General features: G+C 39.0%; 2 protein-coding genes across 2 annotated transcripts in view; both read left to right on the plus strand.

Annotated features, from left to right (window-relative positions):
* Window positions 1–6,501: 6,501 nt before the first annotated feature.
* Window positions 6,502–12,618, plus strand: LOC104409993 (interstitial collagenase-like). Its single transcript, XM_010020039.1, has 10 exons — window positions 6,502–6,606; window positions 7,590–7,834; window positions 8,116–8,264; window positions 8,355–8,480; window positions 8,802–8,963; window positions 9,328–9,445; window positions 10,127–10,260; window positions 11,148–11,307; window positions 12,197–12,297; window positions 12,510–12,618. The coding sequence occupies exons 1-10, from the start codon at window positions 6,502–6,504 to the stop codon at window positions 12,608–12,610; spliced, it is 1,401 nt and encodes a 466-aa protein (XP_010018341.1). The 3' UTR covers window positions 12,611–12,618.
* Window positions 12,619–16,899: 4,281 nt separating this feature from the next.
* Window positions 16,900–19,204, plus strand: part of MMP27 (matrix metallopeptidase 27) — a 7,331-nt gene continuing 5,026 nt past the window's right edge. Inside the window, exons 1-4 of the mRNA XM_010020040.1 lie at window positions 16,900–17,058; window positions 17,420–17,658; window positions 18,254–18,402; window positions 18,500–18,628. Coding sequence (XP_010018342.1) covers window positions 16,900–17,058; window positions 17,420–17,658; window positions 18,254–18,402; window positions 18,500–18,628 — 676 coding nt within the window. The remainder of the gene's footprint in view (window positions 17,059–17,419; window positions 17,659–18,253; window positions 18,403–18,499; window positions 18,629–19,204) is intronic.

Consider the following 19,204-nt stretch of genomic DNA (forward strand, 5'->3'; position numbering starts at 1 on the left):
GCTGGTTTAGTGTTGGATGTTGGTGTCTTTTTTTGCTTCACAATTCTTATTTTGAAAATCTGTTACTACAAAATTAGTAGTAGGCCCAAAACTATCTACCCCAGGATAAAAAAGCTTGGTTTAGATGTTCTTTTTCTTACTGTTTCTTGGTTTCCACACCCTGTCTGGAAGGAACAAATGTACTTTGATATTGTTCTTGGCCAGATTACATATCTATTATTGCAATACGTAGGGCTGCAGTAGTGAATCAAAGAACTATTGTGTAATGATTTGGACATGCAGAACTAAAAGACCAGAGAGTTTACCACCTAAGTAGAACAGACAAAGGTAACTGATATGTCCTGGCAGAAAAGAATAAGATTACTATTGTTTACACTATTTGTAGTGAAATGTTGGCTTGGATTAAGGGAATGCAGGTGGAAAAAAGCCTTTTCTTGGTGACAGAAGCAGCAGATTTGTGGGTTCATAAGTGCTGAAGGCAACTCAGAACTACAAAGGTCCATCTCTCAGCTGCCATTGTTATTCCAGAGAAAATAATAAAAGCTGCTAAGGTGCAGATTTTGTTCCAGATGATTCCCTGGCAGTCTCTGGACTGCCATCTGGCTGGTCTTCTATCAGCCCATTTGTGTTTGCTGCCTGTCAGCAAGACAACTGCCTTTGCAGGTTCACAAACAGTAGCAGTCTGAGATGTGTTAGAGTTGGCAGTGTGCATCTTAATGGGGGTCATGAATCTGTAGCCTGTATGCCCCAAAGGGTCCAGAGTGCCAGGGCATATGCAGATTTATTTTGTAGATTAGTGTGGAGATATCGATCTCTTCTTGCTGCCTGTTTTACATCTGGACAGCTTGTATGACAGCAACCAAGTTTAGAGGCAAGAGACTTCAAGCTGGTAAGGTTAGCCCTGCAGGGTCTGTCTGCCATCAGAGAAGTCATTCCTGGGACACAGAGGAGCAGGGTCTCATCCCAAGCAACAGATCAGCTGGAGAATGAAGAATGTGATTTGATTTCCCTGTGTGTTGAGGAAACAGGTGTTTGGCATGGAAAGTGGCACTCCTTCCCTTCTCCTCCTACTGAAATCATTGGTGATGCCATGTCTGAGACTGTGCAATTCACTGAGGTGCAACTCAGGCACTGCCCCAGTCTGTGACTTGTCATGTTAAATTGCTTTTCTACAATAGAATAATTAGGACTGATTCAGCACCTGACATCCTGAGCCCTATCACGGTGGCCTTTGGACTTCAGCATGGCGTGAGCTATACCACTGTGCTCCTAACAATGCTCAGCACAGAAGTTCATAAACAGAGTGACTGACATTCTCTTGGAGCAGTATCAACAGCATTTCTATAAAGGAAATGTTTAGCATTTGGTGCCATTAAGCCATGAACTTTTGCAAACTCTAAGACATCTGACTTGGAGGGTTGCCTTTGGCTTCCTCATTTCAGTGTTAAAGTGTACTTGGCTCATTAAGAGAAAATTCCTAATGAATTCTCTAACTTCATGTGAATACCTGACAACCAGATGAATCTTGCTGCACAATGACATGATCTGTATCTTTGACACTTCAGTCTTTGCATGAAAAGTGATATCCTCCAAAGGAAATTACTTGTTTCAGGATAACATTCTGCGTTTGGAGAAAAGATTTTTATTTTCTTGCTTCAAAATAGATTAGAAACACATGAAGTGATTAAGATATGAATAGGAGCAGAGAATGGGCATAAAAGTACTTCCTGCAAGAATGATGACTGTACTTTGTAGGGCCACCTGCTGCTGAGAAAACAATTACTAATGTAATTGTGGCAAATCACAATAGTAAACAATTCTTAGAATTATGAAGCACTTTTTTTTTTAAATTACAGTTCCCTTTTCTCAGTAACTCTGTAGTGAGAGACTTTGATTTAGGGAAATCCCACTACAATTCACACTGTGAATTTAGTTTTTTCTGTATTTAGTCAGAGGTGTGGGTGGAAGCTTCTTCTTAAAAAGAGAAGGATGAAAGCCATTAAAACATTTTTAAATGTTATCAGATATAACTAAGGCAAATAGCTTGAAGAGTCAAATGCAAGCCCTAGGTAAGGGAGGTACAAAGTAAATGGAAATCACTGACAGAGAAAATTGTTCGAGGCTGGAAAGCTCTTTTGGGGAAATAAGTCTCCTCTTGTGCTTCTCCCTAAATGTCCTTTTCAGTCCGCTATGTATTGCTAATACAGGGAGACACCAGCCTGTGCCACCTGGGTCTAAACCAGAAAAACCTCTGAAAATGCTGGCCCTTTCTAAACAATGCTGTCAACCCCTCTTCCTTAGGCACCCTGTTTGGTTTTAGCACTGACTTAGCAGATGGATCCCAGATCTGGTGGACTGATTTGGGGCGACCTGTGTGAGGTACTAATGCTTTTGGTCGAGGTAAGAGCCACCTCTGAAGAACAACTGGAGGTAGGTAAGGGTAAAGTTTACTTCTTTCTATTGGTTACATGGAGATTTTAGGCAAACTTCAGGCAGGGCCAATGTGTTAAGAGTTGCCCAGATCTGGTAACCTGATTGAGGTGAATCTGCTGCAGCTCCATCCTGCCAGCTCCATTCCAAGTAGGCACATGTACACACACATGCACACAAGTACACACACAGACAAAGATATGGATCCCCAGCAGCTGGACGTAGGCACCCCATCTATCCAGCAGCTGCCCTGGAATATGCTGGTGTCCCCTGCTGCCTCAGGCACACACACGTAAGTAGCTCTCTCCGCTGACCCCAGTTCCAACAGCCTCCCTAGTTGCTGTCCATCAGTGGCCAACCCACAGAACCCTGGTGTCTCCAGTGTCCATCCCTGATGGCCACTTTTATATCTAGCTCCCAACCTCTTACCCTGCTCACTGACTCATTCAACTAGAGTCCTTGCACACATACATATGTACCCAATTGACATTCATGCATCCCAGTCTCTTCAGTCATAGCACCACAGACAAAGGGGCCTCCAGCCCCTGGTACCACTCTGGGGTCTGTCACGGAAATCCTCCACACACACCCCTGCACACAGGACAGAGCCCTGGCCCTGGAAAATAGCTGTAAGTGAAAAGCCAGGACCAATTGTGCCAGTCAGGTGCAGGTGCAACATAACGGTCCCACAAGCAAAGTGTAGACACCAGTTGGCACTTTGTAAAAATTCTCATGTATTTTGAGGGGTCTCAGTTTCGGTTTTGCATATTCATGTCTCCTTCTGTTGGGCTTTGAGTTTTTTGTCTGAAGGCAAGTGCTTGAAAAGGACAGGGTGGCAATGTGTTAGCTGCCATACAATCAGAAGAGCAGATAAATGAAAACGCTTCTTCCTTCATTCAAGGGATATATTCCAAAGAACAACCAGTAGAAAGCCAATGCAGATGGTGAAATGCGATGTGACTTTTTAGCCCAACATTGTGGAAATTCCCAAGAAGGAGGGAAGCCAATGCCTCTGCTTCCTCTTCCTGATTATGTTTAAGTTTTTTTCACTTGGTGACTCTTCAAAGGCATAAACAGCTCCCACTTTCTATTCCTGCCTTGGAAAGTAATTTATTTAAAGTTTCCTGGAAAACATCCAGATGTCCCCTCTCATCCTCTGCCTGACTCAATATCCTTTTGGTCACATTAAAATTTGGCCATAGACCCTCTGCAGAATTGTGCAAAGCAGCAGAACCTCTCTGTGCAAACCACCACACATGATTTTGTATCGTTCCCATCTCAGCCACCAGATGCATTTGATCAATCTGCATCTTTTCTCTTCCTCTATGTGTTTAAACATGCCTATGATGCCTTCAGAAAATAGAAGAAGAAAGGATAGAGGAAATAAGAAGTTAACTACTCCTTAGGAAAAAAAATAAGAAGAAATGTAGGCATTGAATCAGTATCTATAAAAACCAGACTAAAGAAACACACAGAGAAATATTTACAGGGAAATAAGACTACTTTAGAGACAGAGTTAGAGAAGTTAAGTAACAGTTCATAAATCTCAGGATCATGTGAGCTGTAGCAAAGACTTTGGAGAAGTATCCAACACATGATTCTATTTGTTCATATCTGAAAATCAAGATGGATTAAGAATAACCAACAATGAATCACATGGAAGGGGTGAGGTTGGAAGAGACTGAGCACTCCAATGCTCAGTCACCCTCACAGTAAAGAAGTTCTTCCTCATGCTTATGTGGAACTTCCTGTATTTTAGTTTGTTCCCATTGCCTCTTGTCCTACAGCCTGGCACCCTCTCATCCTACCTCTTGACACTCTCCCTTCAGATACTTATATACATTAATCAGATCCCCCCTGAGACTTCTCATCTCTAGGCTGAACAGGCATAGTTCCCTCAGCCTTTCCTCATTTAAGAGATGTTCCAGACCCTTAATCATTCTAGTATCCCTTCTCTGGACTTGCTCCAGGAGCTCCAGGTTTCTTTTGTACTGGGGAGCCCAGAACTGAACACAGTACTCCAGATGTGGCGACACCAGGGCAGAGTAGAGAGAGGGGATTACCTCCCTTGACCTGCTGGCAATGCTTTTCCTAATGTAGGCCAGGGTACCATTGGCCTTCTTGGCCACAAGGGCACATTGCTTGCTCATGGTTAGCTTGTTGTCCACCAGGAACCCCAAATGCTTCTCTGCAGAACTGCTTTCCAGCAGGTTAACCCCTAACCTGTACTGGTGCTCAGGGTTATTCCTCCCTAGGTGCAGTACCCTACACTTGCCTTTATTGAACTTCATTAGTTTCCTCTCCAACCAGCTCTCCGGCCTTCCCAGGTCCCCCTGAATGGCAGCACAGCCTTCTGGTGTATCAGCAACTCTTCACTGTTTTGTATCATCAACAAACTTGCTGAGGGTACACTCTATCCCTTCATCCTGTATTGACTCCTTTCAGAGCAAAATTTGCTCATATATAATAAAAAAATTATAGTTGTATATGTTTGCACTTCTCCCTGACTTTTATGTTTTACCTTTTAAGGTTTCCAAGGAGACTTTTTACCTCCAACAAGAACTGTACCAAAAACCATTCTGAAATATGACCTTGACAGCTTCCAGCATCAGCAAACATGCATCCATTTCAGGCCATCTACTCTGGTACTTAGCTGTCCTTCCAGTAAAAAACATTTTTCTCAGTCTAGAGGTCTACATTGTAGGTTCCCATATGTGTCTGGGGTATTTAAACTCCTCTTACCATTGGTAAAGACCTAGCCAGTACAGCCAATGAAGTATAGAGAACAATTCATCTCATCTTGAAGTCCAAGTCATTTGGTCAGTTGAATCACTCTTTAGAATCCATTGCCCAAAATGGGAGCTTAGGCACCTAAACAACTTATGAATATCTACATGACGAAACACTTAAAGCTCATTCCAGCTCATTACTCATTTGCCTATACTTGAGACATCCACCTGGGGCTGGCTGCCATGACACAGGATCTGTACATCCTTCCAGGGCAGCTGGAGGTCAGATGGGATTCTCTTTGGCATCTCATATAGCACTAATGCTCCAGTGGCTGAATCCCAAGTCTCACATCTAAGCTTAATCGCTGTTATTTAAGACCATTCTAGAGTCTTGGAGAACAGTCCCTTTTAGGAAACACCTTTCATGTATGTAACAACATTTATGATGGCTGCCCTCACTCTTCCTTCAGGAAACAGTGAACACAGGGTCACAAAATTACTTTAGTTACTTTAGTCTTCCTACTTCAGACTTTATATACTTCGGACTTCCTACTTCAGAAATTCCTGGAGTCTTCACAACCAGAGCTCATGTCTCTGCCTGGATCCAAACACACTATTGCAGCTGAGACCATATCCATTCTGGCAAGAGTAAAAACATTATTTTGATTACCATACAAGCAGGAAACCAGTTTATACACTGCAGGAAAATGGCTGGGTTTTTTTAGTATTAGTAAAAAAATGTTGAATAATTTTTGTACTGTTTTGCTAGCATCATGAGATTGTTTCAGATACAACTTTAAGTTAGCTGACAACAGCCCTACTGGAGTTATGATAGTGATTATTCCTAGATAAGATCGGCTCTTTGTACTATCTTTTACTCTTTATTATTACATATTATGACATAACATGCCATATTTTGTTAAATATTAAAATATATGTATCACGTATATAGCATAAAGTTATTAATTATAATAAAATATATTACTGTTATATGTTATTTCCTATCATTTCATCAGTTTGTCAAGACCTTGTACTATAAATAGTCTAAATTCATGAATCAAAAAATCCCTGTGAAATGTAGCTCCATGTTTTACCTGAAAAGCACTTCCTTATTTAGCAAACATATACAGAAGGCTCAGGCAAAATATGAACAATAACATTAGTTAAACACATTGCGTCACTATCTGATGATGAAACTATTACGCATCATTTTTGCTAATCAGAGGATATTATGCAGCATGAGTCAGACTGTCACTGATTTACAAATTAACTATATAAACAGAGCTGAGAAGTGTGTTCAATAGCTCAGGAGTGAAACTGAGGCAGAAAACTTTAGATGAGCATGAAGACCCTTTCACTTCTCCTGTTTCTGTATGTGGCTGTTTCCGCTGCTTCTCCTGTGGCTCCAGAAGCAGAGGATGAAGGAAAAACCCTACAGTTTGTGGAGGTAAGTATCTTTTAGTGCATTTCTAAGTGAAACATAAGGTAGTCTGAGAGATAACTATAATTGCAATTCTTGTCGCAGAATATGGCTTCAAATTAAAGATCTGCCATTTTGCAGAGAGAAAGCTTTTCCTATCAGTCTAGAAAACATATGAAAATTATGTTTTATTTACATAATATTTATTTACACAAAAGTAATCTGTATATTGTATAACTTCACTTTTGATGCTGTCAGTAAAGTAACAACAAAACTACCAAAGCATGAATTCTAGCAGCAAGGGTGTGTGGCTGTGCAGAAATAGTCAAACTCAGCAGTAATTTACATCTCAGAATGTGCTTTGAAACTTGTGATATGACTAGTCTCAGTAACAGAAGGGAGGAAACTTGCTTGAAGCAGGGATGTATTTCAACCTTTTGCTAAGTAGATCTGTTGTGGAATACTTTGAAAAAAAGGGACATCTGTGAGAAACCCTTACATAGACACAACGCTATTTACTGGAGACAAAATTGTTGAAATTTAGTAGGAAGATCTGAGTTCCTAATATCATATTTAGTAGCTAAAAATGAATGGCATGATTTCCCAAATGCTGACTGTTTAGTAGTAGTTGCTTCGTTGGGAGTCCTGGTTGTGTGGAGTCTTACTGCCAATCTCTGTTTCCTTGAGTAAGACCAGTTATAAGCTTCGTCATAAGTTCTGTTGTTAGAGTAACTGGGTAACATAAAAAATAAGGAATTAATTATTAATAGTAAATATTGGATTTTAAATACATTTTTTCCTATAAGTGAAACAAGAAGTTCAGAAAACTGTATGAAAGCTGTAAGTTGTATCTGACTACTCACACAAATTCCTGGGCAAAAACGTGCTGTTCTTGCTCCTGGTAAACACAGGACATGTCTATATAGGAATAGTTCAAGATCAATTTTAAGTGTGGCTGAAGACAGTACTGACATGCCACAATTATCTTCTTTTTTTAAACTTTCATTCAGAATTATCTACAGAATTTCTACAATCTTCAAAGAAAACACCATCCTCATTTAAAACACAACGGTGAAAATCCCCTTGCTGCAAAGGTCAAGGAAATGCAGGAATTCTTTGGACTACACGTGACTGGGAAACCTGATCTTGACACTTTGGAGATTATGAAAAAACCTAGATGTGGTGTACCTGATGTCGGGCAATACGTGTTCACAGCAGGGAATCCCAAATGGAAAAGAAAGAATCTGACATACAGGTAACCTTTCCTTTTCTGGTTCAAAAAGATACAAGTCTAGCATGACAGCTTTGGGGGCTCCAAAGTAAATACATGATGCCTTATTTGGACATTCAGAGTAATTAACTGATTCCTGGAAGAAGACAGGCACTCTAGAAGGTGATATCTAAAATTAAACCATTATAAATTTTCATTCATGAAAGATATGTCTAAGATTTCCAATTTTTACACAAGTTGTTATTTTTTTCACTAAAAAATGCTGTATTCCTAACAATATATAGTATGTTGGGTTTGCCTTGAAGGATTTTGAATTACACCCCAAAGATGAGACGAGCTGATGTAGATGAAGCAATCCGAAAAGCTCTCAGTGTCTGGAGCAATGTGACACCACTGACATTCCGAAAGGTTGAAGACAGCGAAGCAGATATAATGATCTCTTTTGCTTATAGAGGTAACATTGATATTTTTATGTATTAACTAGCTATCTGCAGTCATAGAAGTAATTTAGGATTCTGAGTGATTTTTTCCATCTTCATTTTAGACCACCGTGACAACTCTCCTTTTGATGGCCCCAATGGTCAGCTGGCTCATGCTTTCCAGCCTGGTGAAGGTATTGGTGGAGATGTGCATCTTGATGAGGAGGAAACCTGGACAAAAGATGGAAGAGGTAAGGGCTTTGTAACTGATCCATTTACATAGTTTTAGCTTGTAAACTGTTAGCTCATGTCATGCTTAGTTCATGAGGCTGATTATAGGCAGAAAGTGAGCAAAAGTAGCAGAAAGCAGAACTTGTCCTTGGGGTTTTTTTGGCAAGACATTTTTTAATGTCTGTTACAATATTTTCAAGTTGTGATGTTGATTGCATTACTTACAGCCTCCCTTGTACATGTAATGTATTTTGGGAGGTTGCATAGGTGTTTCCCACTTAGTCAACTGTGGTGAGTACTGAAATTGATTTACCTCATTTCATATGAATTTTATCCTACAGGATACAATTTGTTCATTGTTATTGCCCATGAGCTTGGCCATTCACTGGGTCTATCACATTCAAATGATCCTGGAGCACTGATGTATCCAACTTACTCCTACACGGATCCCAATGAATTCCTGCTTCCTCAGGATGACATTGATGGCATTCAAGCCATCTATGGTAAGAAAAAATATTTTTATTTAATATTTCTAACTGGGAGGCTAGTAAACAGTAATAAGAATATATTTTAAATTTTCTATTCTACCAAATGTGAAGTTTAACCGTTGCTGAACTATGGATAACAAAAGAGAAAATTCCTGGGAGCTAACTCTAGCTGAATTCCACTTCTGCAAAAAATTAAATTTGGAAAGGATGAATGCAGCAGGTTTTATCAACATTAGAGTCCTGCTTTTAGTGACAGACCTTAATTTAAAACCATATGCCTTTTCGTTGTCTATAAAGAGGGTTCTTGGTGTCCTCATAGACCTTTTGAACACTGTCTTTATATTTCTTCATGCTAAAAGATAAAATATTCTTCCTATAGGACAGTCAAATGCTGCTGTGCAGCCAACAGGACCTGTAACTCCACAAACTTGTGACCCAAATTTGACATTTGATGCTATTACTACCCTACGTGGAGAAATAATATTCTTCAAGGGCAGGTAACATAAATAAGCATATATATTATCTCATTAAAATATTCAGGAGTTTTAAAAAAATCTGTAATCCATGAGGCAAAACTGTGCTTTTAGAATGTAGTGCAGAGAAGGGAATGTAGTAGAAAGAGAATCACTAGAAAACCAGTATGTATTTACACAAGCAAGAGATCTCAAATCATTAATCCTAAGAGCCCTACTGACAAGTGCAGTGAAGGAGATGAGGGCTTGTAGGCTAATTTCCAGCTATTCTGCTGCTATGGCCACTGCTGCAACAGACTTGTCGCTGAATGCAATTCAACTAGTACCAAAGCAAGAACATTCATAATAACTCTTAGCAATGTGTTCATGGGTCCCACACTGTAACCATTCTACTATTCCTCAATACGAGAGCAGGGACAGAACTGAAAGTCATGTCACATAGAAAGACATCTGTTACATGGTTACTGAAGCCAACTCTTTGCCTGCTGGTCCTACAGAGAAATAGAAGGTCTTACATTCATCTTGCCTGATTTTAACTGAGGTGCTAAAATTAAGCATGTGGTCACTTTAGATTTCCTTTACATTTAGTGGAGAGGGATATTCACACCCAGATACCCATCTCCCCCTGTTACACTCCAGGAGCTCTAATAATTATTTTGCACTTACGATTGGACGATTTAATTACATACATTTTGTTTCAATCAGATATATGCTTCGCAAACATCCCACAAGATCAGAGACAGAGCTCAATTTTATCTCACTGTTCTGGCCAAAGTTACCATCAGGAATTCAAGCTGCTTATGAAAACGTTGAGAGGGATGAAGTTTTACTTTTTAAAGGTAATGGAATCTTGAATTCTCTACTTTTTCTAACCAGTTACTCCCTGCTCTTTTGCAAACTATGCAATTGCAGAATTCAAAGTGGTTTTAAGGAAGATCAGTGAAACAGAGAATCTAGTTCTCTTAATTTCTAGTTTCTCTTAATCTCGGCAACATTTCACTTTAGGCAGAAGAAATTCTGGTGAATCCAGTTAAAAAATATATGCATTTGTACACCACTGTTGCTGTTATGCTTATTAGTATTTTGTGATATTTTGACCAAAAAAAAGACAAAACATAATGTGAGAGGATAATTGTTGATTGAAAAAAAATCAATCAATCCTTTCCTTTAAAGGCTTTAAATGTCTCCATTTCATTATGCACATATTACAGTACCTGGTATATTACAGTACATAATATGTTACCATATGTGAGTACGTTAGAGTATCTAAAATTACAAAAGTATTTTGATTAGATGTATGACCTTATTAATAGTTTAATTTAATGCACATTGTCTAGTTTTCAAAATATTATATGGCTCTAAAATCAAACAACATCATAGGAATTTAATAAACTCAGTATCCCAGACCAATGTGAATGGACTAGCTCATCAACCTCCAGTACAAGTTGTTACCAAGACAAATACTTTACATTCATTTGAAAAAAAATATATCCGGGAAAAGTACTATCCATACACCTTTAGGATTCTAAAGTTTTACTCATTAAAATAAAAGACATTTCTGTTATCTTCATGATGTAGTTCCAGTGTAAGAATTATAACCATTTTCTAAAGTAATAAATTGAAAGGAATAACACTGATGTCTAAGACACACAGCTCCCCGTCTAATACACAATTAAATGCTGTTTATAAATAGCAAAACCAAATGAAATGTGCTTATATTTTTCAGAGGGTAAATATTGGGTTCTCAGGGGATATGACATTGCTCCTGGCTATCCTAAGCCAATCTATCATTTGGGGTTCCCAAAGACTGTCAAAAGAGTTAATGCAGCTTACAGTGATGAAACCACGGGAAAAACATACTTCTTTATAGCTGACAGATACTGGAGGTAAGATTTTCATGTTCATTTACTAAAGGGTGTATTTTCACTTGTCCCTGAGAACTGATGTATTACTATAAATTCAAGTGCAGTGATGTTTAAACCAGGTACATTCCAGGAATATAAACAAGATTCTCTGGAAGTTTAAAAATTGTAAGAATTTGCTAGGAAATGTAACTTTTTCACAGGACTTTTTGCCATCCATTTGTGGCAGGAGTGTAATTATTTGCAGTTGAATTAAACATCTGCTCAAGAGCGATTTTCTGGTGAATTATTCCTTTCTTTTTCTCCACAACAGTGGATCTGCTTTTCAGTGCGATTTTGTGATAGTGTCCATTTTTCATTCACATTTCAAACAAAATGAACTGGTAGTAAAAACTGTTAGAGTTGAATTTCTCTATGAACAAATTCTAAATAACTTCCAATTTTACAGTTACTCATATTTATAATTTAACTGTAGCCTGTGACAAATTTTGTTTAAGTATATGGTTGCCACTAATACATGTATGTTTCAGGGCCATGCTACTGTTTTCTACTCCTAAATGATATGTTTTGCTTTTATACTGAACTGGATAGCCATTGCCTTGATGTAGAAACTCATTTTACGTGCAAGTGACGGACAAGGCTCTGGTCAGTCCAGATATGCATTAATGAATTTCTGGGCTGCATTCCCGAGGTCTGCAAGATCCTTGTTTTACCAAAAGCAGGATTTTCGAATCACAAGACACTCGTAATGTGAGAAACTTAATACGTAACAGGAAGAATCAAAAAGCTATTTTAACTAATCTTTATAAGACGTCTTAGTAACTATAGAGTTGCATATGTGTATGAATTCGCTTTGGACTTTCAAAATACTGTCTGCTTCCACACAAATTGTGATGATGTTTCTTCTGTTAAGATATGATGAAAACAAAAAATCCATGGATCATGGTTATCCCAGGAAAATAGTCTCCAACTTTGGAAAAATTGGCAGAGTTGATGCTGTTTTCCAAAAAGATGGTAAGTAAAACAGACATTTAATCTGGGTTTACTTGAATATTTGGGCCTCTGTAGATAGGATCATTTGTTTTAAAAAAACTATTATTAATCTTAATGAGAAGATAATTAAAAATAACAAGCATACATGGGCTGTTTATATTGGGTTTTGTTTTGTTTTCCAAAACACTGAAAAGTCACCTATGAAATATAACTGGATTAAACATTATTTCCAGGCTACGTCTACTTCTTCCATGGAACAACTCAGTTCCAGTTTGATCCTCGTGCCAAACGGATTGTTGGACAAATGAAGAGCATCAGCTGGTTTAATTGTTAATGGCAATGTTTTTCCATTTGCACACTGTACGTTTTTATGTGCTGAAATTTTTGGCGTTTCCTGACTATCAGGTCAGAGTGAATTTCTGCCCAAATTCTTTCAGAGCATAGCCTTAATAATTATTTATTATATACTAAATTTATTTATGTAATGTATCACAATTTCACTTGCTACGTTGAAGCTTCCTAATAAATTATGGTTTTCATATCATTGTGTCTTTTATATATTATTAGCACTAATACTTAAGAGCCAAGTCTAGCTTCCAAACTCTAGGAAATGTATTCTGGCAGGAAAAGTCAGATCTTTTTTCTGAAAGCCAGTGAAAGGAGTAGCCAGCTGGCTCTGAACTCCATCATCCCGCGCAAGCCCTGGTGAATATTCTATGGGTAATTAGGCTAGTTGTGGCCCATTAGCATCAGTCTACAAATCACCACTTTCTGTTCCTTTTTCCCCAGCTTTCATTCTTAGCCTTCCCCCCAGGATGTATGTCTTTGCAACTGTAGGCAGAGGTTTTTTCCTCATGTTTTTGGGTTTAGGAACTGGGTTTAAGCCTAGGAATGTAAATTAGAAAGGACCCCTGAGATCACTGGAACAAGTTCCTTGTTATCACAGGTGGCATATTTTTAGTCCATGCCTTTTGGTATTCTATGAAGTTCCAATTTTTGGTTGCCAGGCACATTATTTTTTTAAATTTGTTTTGTGGATTTCCCTTGAACAGGAAGCCAGAAAGCTCAAAATGAAGTGATTTCTTTGTGAGAAATATTCCCCGTACTTATATGAGTGAAAATTTCCTTTGCCTGGGTGAGTGTGGGTATTGCTTCATCCCACACCATTAGGAGGAGGGCATGTCTGGTGTTGGCAGCTCTTGCCTGCCTGCAGGCACAAACACCACTTTCAGTAATTCGGAATCTAGGTGTTGTTTCCAGCTCAGTCCACACAGTCACCTGCTTTTCAATAAGTTTAAGGTCCTATTTGCTAATTACTGTACTACGGTAGAGTCCCGCACCACTCCCTGGCGTCTGGTTACTAGTTTTGTGTGTAGTTGTAATCTATACAGTTATTAACTGAGACAGATTTGCTCAGGCAGGAATCCAATTCCCTAAACGTGTTCAGTGCATTTGGGGTACCGTAGAACATCCAAGTCACCCGTGCAGCTATGAAATGGTGAGACCAGCTTCTGGGAGACCAGCACTTCCCAATGCCCCACAGAGCCTGCACTGTTCCTAGGCACCTATGTTCAGGTGGTTGAATCCTGTCCACACAGGCTGCAGTCTTTGCTAAAGGTTTGCCAAGAGTCAAATACGTTATTCGAATCATTTACCACTGGCTCATGTTTTTTCTTAAGCTGAGTAATGATTTAGCTTTGTTGACTCTGTGGTAGGATTGAGCCTACAAAGTAGTGGTTAAATTCAGCTGCTTGAATAAGTATCTAGTTCTATTAAGGTCCCTGAAGGTTTTCAGTTGGCCTCCAACTACAAGTCTAGAAGCCACATGCCCTCTCTATGTCCTGGATCACAGCCACCAGGCCTGTCTCAGGTTCTCTAGACTACCTCAAAAGCAAAACAAATCACTGTTTAGGCAGCTTAGTTGCAGCCTACATGTTTTCATGTGATCTCAGGCTTAGGCTTTCATCATAGCCCATAGTGTTGGTCAAAATATTTGGTGAGCTCCTGAATGCTCCACAAATCATCCTAAATTTCTTCCTACATGTGGTCAGATGAAATGCTCTCTAGATGCCATTTGACATTGGTTAGATTTCTGTTGATACAATGCAAACTTAGACAGTTAAGTCACATGCAGACACTCATGTCATGAACACTTAGGAAAGCTGCATCCCTGCTGGTGTTGTATTAGGATCACCATGATGCAGCCATGTAGCACCATTTAGTACTAGAGATGTGATGAGAATAGACAATGACCTTTCTGGGTTAATGTGTTGGTCACATTACTGCAGTCTGGATAAACTAATTCTAGAACAAGAAAAGGAGTCATGAGGTCGATCAACATCCACCAACTCTAACCAATGTCAAAAGCAAGAATTAGGAAACCATAACCAGCAGCTGCTTATACAGCTTCTTCTTTTCCCAGACCTCAAGGTCAGTTATAGGCCTATTTGTGAAACATCACTTGCAAAAAAAATGCGTTCAGGCCTCTCTCCCATGGGCCATGGGAACTGGCTGCTACGCTGCGTAGGTGGTCAAGTTTCAAAATCCTAAGAGTGTTTTGAGTGACATAGGACTCCATCATCTGTCACTCAAATGTCTTCTGAGCAAAGACTAATATAGCTTGAGCTGTTAACTGAAATTAGAAATGTAGTCTAAATTAGCTGTTTAAGCTTCTCTACATTCAATGAAGTCAGAGAACACCTACAGAGGCCAGTTCATCCTATTCTAAGATAGCTGGTTGAATCACTCTCCAGAGTAAATCACTCTCATTTTTCTATAGAAGAATCCTTAGCTAATAAATGTATAAAGTTAGGTGCAACTATTCTTAATCTAACTGCTCTCATTGTCTCTATCCTTCCACTGCTAGACAGGAGGTAGCTGTGGGGATCTGATGGCCTACCACAACTGAAAAAAGACAATCACTTCTCCCAGTTCATATGAAATCTGGTCACAGTGCCGCCTTGATTTTTTTTCAAAATTCAATTCGTATCAACCAAAACACTTTTTCCAAAAATGTGCCATTGGAAAATACACTTGGTGCAAAAGCCATGGAGCGGGGGTTTGTCTTTTGTTACGGATGTCTTTTGTTACCGATTCCTTCTAGCTTTAAAAACTTTGAGACAAATAAATATATCACTTAAAAAACATAAAGTGGATGCCAAAAAAGAAAGTCTGCACTTCTGCACAAACAGACATGTCATTCCCTTTTTCAGTTCAGTTGAGCCCTCCATCTTAGGAAAATTTGTCATGGTTTGTATCTCAGTTACAGAACCGAATGGGACCCAGATCTCACCTTACAATACAATGATAAAATCAAATCAAGGGAAGTGTTTGGTTGTTGGTTGGGTTTCTTTGGTTTTTTTGTTTGTTTGCTTGTTTGGGAGTTTTTGTTTGTTTTCATTTTTTTGGGGGGGGGGTTGTTTTTGGTTTTTTCTTGGTAGCTAAGAAATGCCATTGATGAATAAGTTTAACTAACAAGGCTACATTGTGAAATTTGGGTAGAAAATTCATCGTTAACATCTCCAGCCAGAGAAAAGTTGGCTGTAAGTGACAACAAAAGAGTCAAAAACACGGAAGCTAGTATTTCCTGAAAAAGCCACAGTCCAACATGAGGGTATTTCTTACAAGTGTTTTGTAAAAGTTGAGTACATGCACCAGAGCTCCTCTAAGGCATTGAACACCTTCAGCTCCAACTGCTGCCAGTGGAAGAGGAAGGTGCTTGGCCAGCACAGGGTGAAATCCCATAATTTGTCACATCTTGTGTAAGTCCTGAAACTTCCTTTATTCTGAATTACTTAAGACAGGAAATAATCACATCCCCTGTGGCTAATGTGGTTAAACTGAAGAAACCTTTTGTGATGAAATAGCAGATAGATAGATAGATAGACACATACATACATACATACATAATAAACAAACAAGTAGTTTAGGTAAATGCAGGCAGAGATATAAGATTATTCACATCCATCATTAGGCTGGATTTATAGGGTAAAATCTTTTTAGTTTACCTGTATCTTGGATTCCACCAGTATAATTTAAAGGAAACACACCTTTTCAAAGAGTTGTAGGTAAGAGGTGGGGAATGATTTCAGGTTGTCATCGATTTTCTAAAATACCCAGTCTCACTTTATGGATCAATTTAAAAAGAAAAGTTTCTGCTTACAGTAAATTCTCCCAAAGTTGTGGGTTTTTGGTTTTTTGGGTTTTTTTTTTTGGATGGGATTCATATTCAGTGCATAGTTCTCATATTCTAGGCTGAGAATTCTTAAGAGTCTCTATACATTTGTGGGCCCCATTTCACACAGCTGGGTCTGGACAACTTGGAAGATTTTGCATTTGTCCATTTGATCTGTCATGAAATTGCTGAGATTCACTAAAATGCAGTGACAAATAACTAAAACTGAGTGCTAGTTTTGAAATGATAGCCAAGCAGCTTGGAGTATTCAAGTGCTAACTGACTTCAGATGTCTGCGAAATTGAATGGGTTTAATTAAGTTTTATTGTGTCAGCCAGCACAGTGTTATAGGATGTGTGGAGGTAATCAGAGCGTGATAAACTCTGAGTCAGTCTACAACTGACTCTATAAAGCACCCCATAACCATATAAACTGGGATGCAGGAGAGGATGCGCATGGAGCAGAAAGCAGACTGCTCACCTACCAGGACAGAGATGAGAGTAAGAAGGAAGGATCTTTCACTTTTGTTTTTAATGTGTGCAGCTGTTTCTAATGCTCTCCCTGTACACCCAGAGAAAGACAACGAAGAAGATGCAAAGCTTGTACAGGTAACTACATTGTCCATATCTGAGATCTCTTGAGCCCTTTCCTTTTAGATATACTCTGCCTGTCCCAGCTACACAGCAGTTTGCTGTCTTTCTGAGACAATGCTATTACACAGATCTCTGCTGCCCAAACTTTACTAAAGTAGGATTAATCTGTACAAACTGGAAATGTCAAGTAAATAAGAGTCAGGGACAATGTTGTCTGTTTCTGTTTAGCTATGATCCTCAGGCATAACATCTGTTATGCTCCAAAATCACAAGCAGACGGTTTTGCCAGCAAAGCACACAAGCAATATCAGTCCTAACGTATTTGTTTAAGAAACAGAGCAAAATGTGAAATGTGATTGCTTTACATTTTCACTAGGACTATTTAAATAAATTCTATGCTGTTGAGCCTGGTCCAAATCAACTTGGATGGAAATTAAATGCTGAATCCACATCTGAAAAACTCCAGAAAATGCAACAATTTTTTGGTTTGAAAGTGACTGGAAAACCAGATACTGAGACATTGGAAATGATGAAAAAACCTAGATGTGGAGTTCCTGATGTGGGTCTCTATGGTGTTACTCTGCCAGGATGGAAAAAAAACAGGCTGACATACAGGTAGTATTTCAATAATTGCTTTCCGAATTAAAAATTTGGGTTTGTGGGTATTCATATTTGCTACAGTTAAATACAACTTCTACAGCAATTGTGTCCAGTGGGGAACACAGAAAAGTTTCTCTTTCCCCAGCTGCTAGCTATGCGTATTACTGAGAGAGACTTCTGAGAGTCAGGAGGGGTGTATTATGATTCTGAGTCAACTGCAGTATTCTGCCTGTCATGTACCATTCCTGACAAATATTCTGTGACCAAACAGAAATACCAACTGCACCCTATATAAGTCCTGTTCTCTTCAAAATTTGCTAAGACCAACAGTTTAGCAGTCACAGCAACCTGAGGACATGACTTTCCTCATGCTCAAGAGATGGTCTCCTGGCTAAAGGCTGTTTTGAGAAAAACTGATATCATGTACAACATTATTATGAAAAAGACATGTTGGAGAGTTATCACATTCCTCAAACTCAGTCCAAGATGAATCCTGGGAGCTATTGGACTGTAGGTTAAATTAATTCAATCTCTGTTCATCATCTTAACAATAATAGAGATTTTTTTCTGCAGACACTAAGTATTATTACTTGAACTCTCATAACTGCAGAATTGTGAACCACACACCAGATATGAGCAAAGAGGATGTGGATAAAGAAATCCATAAGGCATTCAAAGTGTGGAGCACTGTCACCCCGCTGATTTTCACTCGTATTCATGAGGGAATAGCAGATATAATGATTGCTTTTGGGACCAAAGGTAATACACTGACTGCATACCAATGGTAAAATTAATGTAAAGATTTTGCAATAGTCATAACATAAACTTTGTGTTGTTTCAACATCATGTTATTTAGCTCATGGACACTGTCCTCGTTTTTTTGATGGCCCATTTGGTGTCCTTGGTCATGCCTTTCCACCTGGCAATGGTTTTGGTGGTGATGTGCACTTTGATGAGGATGAGGATTGGACCACGGGCTCAGCTGGTAGGTGAAAAAAGCTTTCTGAAGTGTCATGCAGATGGGTAAATTCCTTTCTGATTTTATTTAACTGAAGATACAGACTGAGATGAAACACAACATTAACCATAAGAGCAGTTTGAGGATACTACGGGCCATCCTGCAATCAGGGTATTTGAAAAAGTAACAATTGCAATGACATAAAATCAGCCTGATCTGATTTAACGCTGGTAAAGATACCAACAGGACAACCCTTTTGAGATACGAATGCTACAGACATTCTTACCTGGGGGTTGCTAGGGCCCATGCCCACTAGAGTTTCACAACCTATGGCAAAAGCTTTCTGACTTTTTCCTCTCTTGATACACACACTGGCACCAAGCCTGGCACTACCACACACTGCAGAGAAAGCACACCACAATAGGTCCAAATATTGATTGTTACACCTTTGCTCTGCATTAAAGCTAGGATAGGCATGTACACAAAAGTGTTCTCCAAACAATTTCAGCTTCCTACCAGGATCTGGGAGACTGCATGTGCTGAGATGCAGTGTGTAGAGTTGACTGCAGATGTGTGTCACCAGGCCAGAAGAAAGGGGAATGC

Source organism: Nestor notabilis, unplaced genomic scaffold (genome assembly GCF_000696875.1).
Source record: "Nestor notabilis isolate BGI_N333 unplaced genomic scaffold, ASM69687v1 scaffold17558, whole genome shotgun sequence".
NCBI classification, from domain to species: Eukaryota; Metazoa; Chordata; class Aves; order Psittaciformes; family Psittacidae; genus Nestor; species Nestor notabilis.

Coding starts and splice junctions, on each gene's coding strand:
- LOC104409993 (XM_010020039.1), top strand. CDS start 6,502: ATGAAGACCCTTTCACTTCTCCTGTTTCTGTATGTGGCTGTTTCCGCT. Junction 8,481..8,801: donor CTGGACAAAAGATGGAAGAG/GTAAGGGCTTTG, acceptor TTTATCCTACAG/GATACAATTTGTTCATTGTT. Junction 8,964..9,327: donor TGGCATTCAAGCCATCTATG/GTAAGAAAAAAT, acceptor TTCTTCCTATAG/GACAGTCAAATGCTGCTGTG.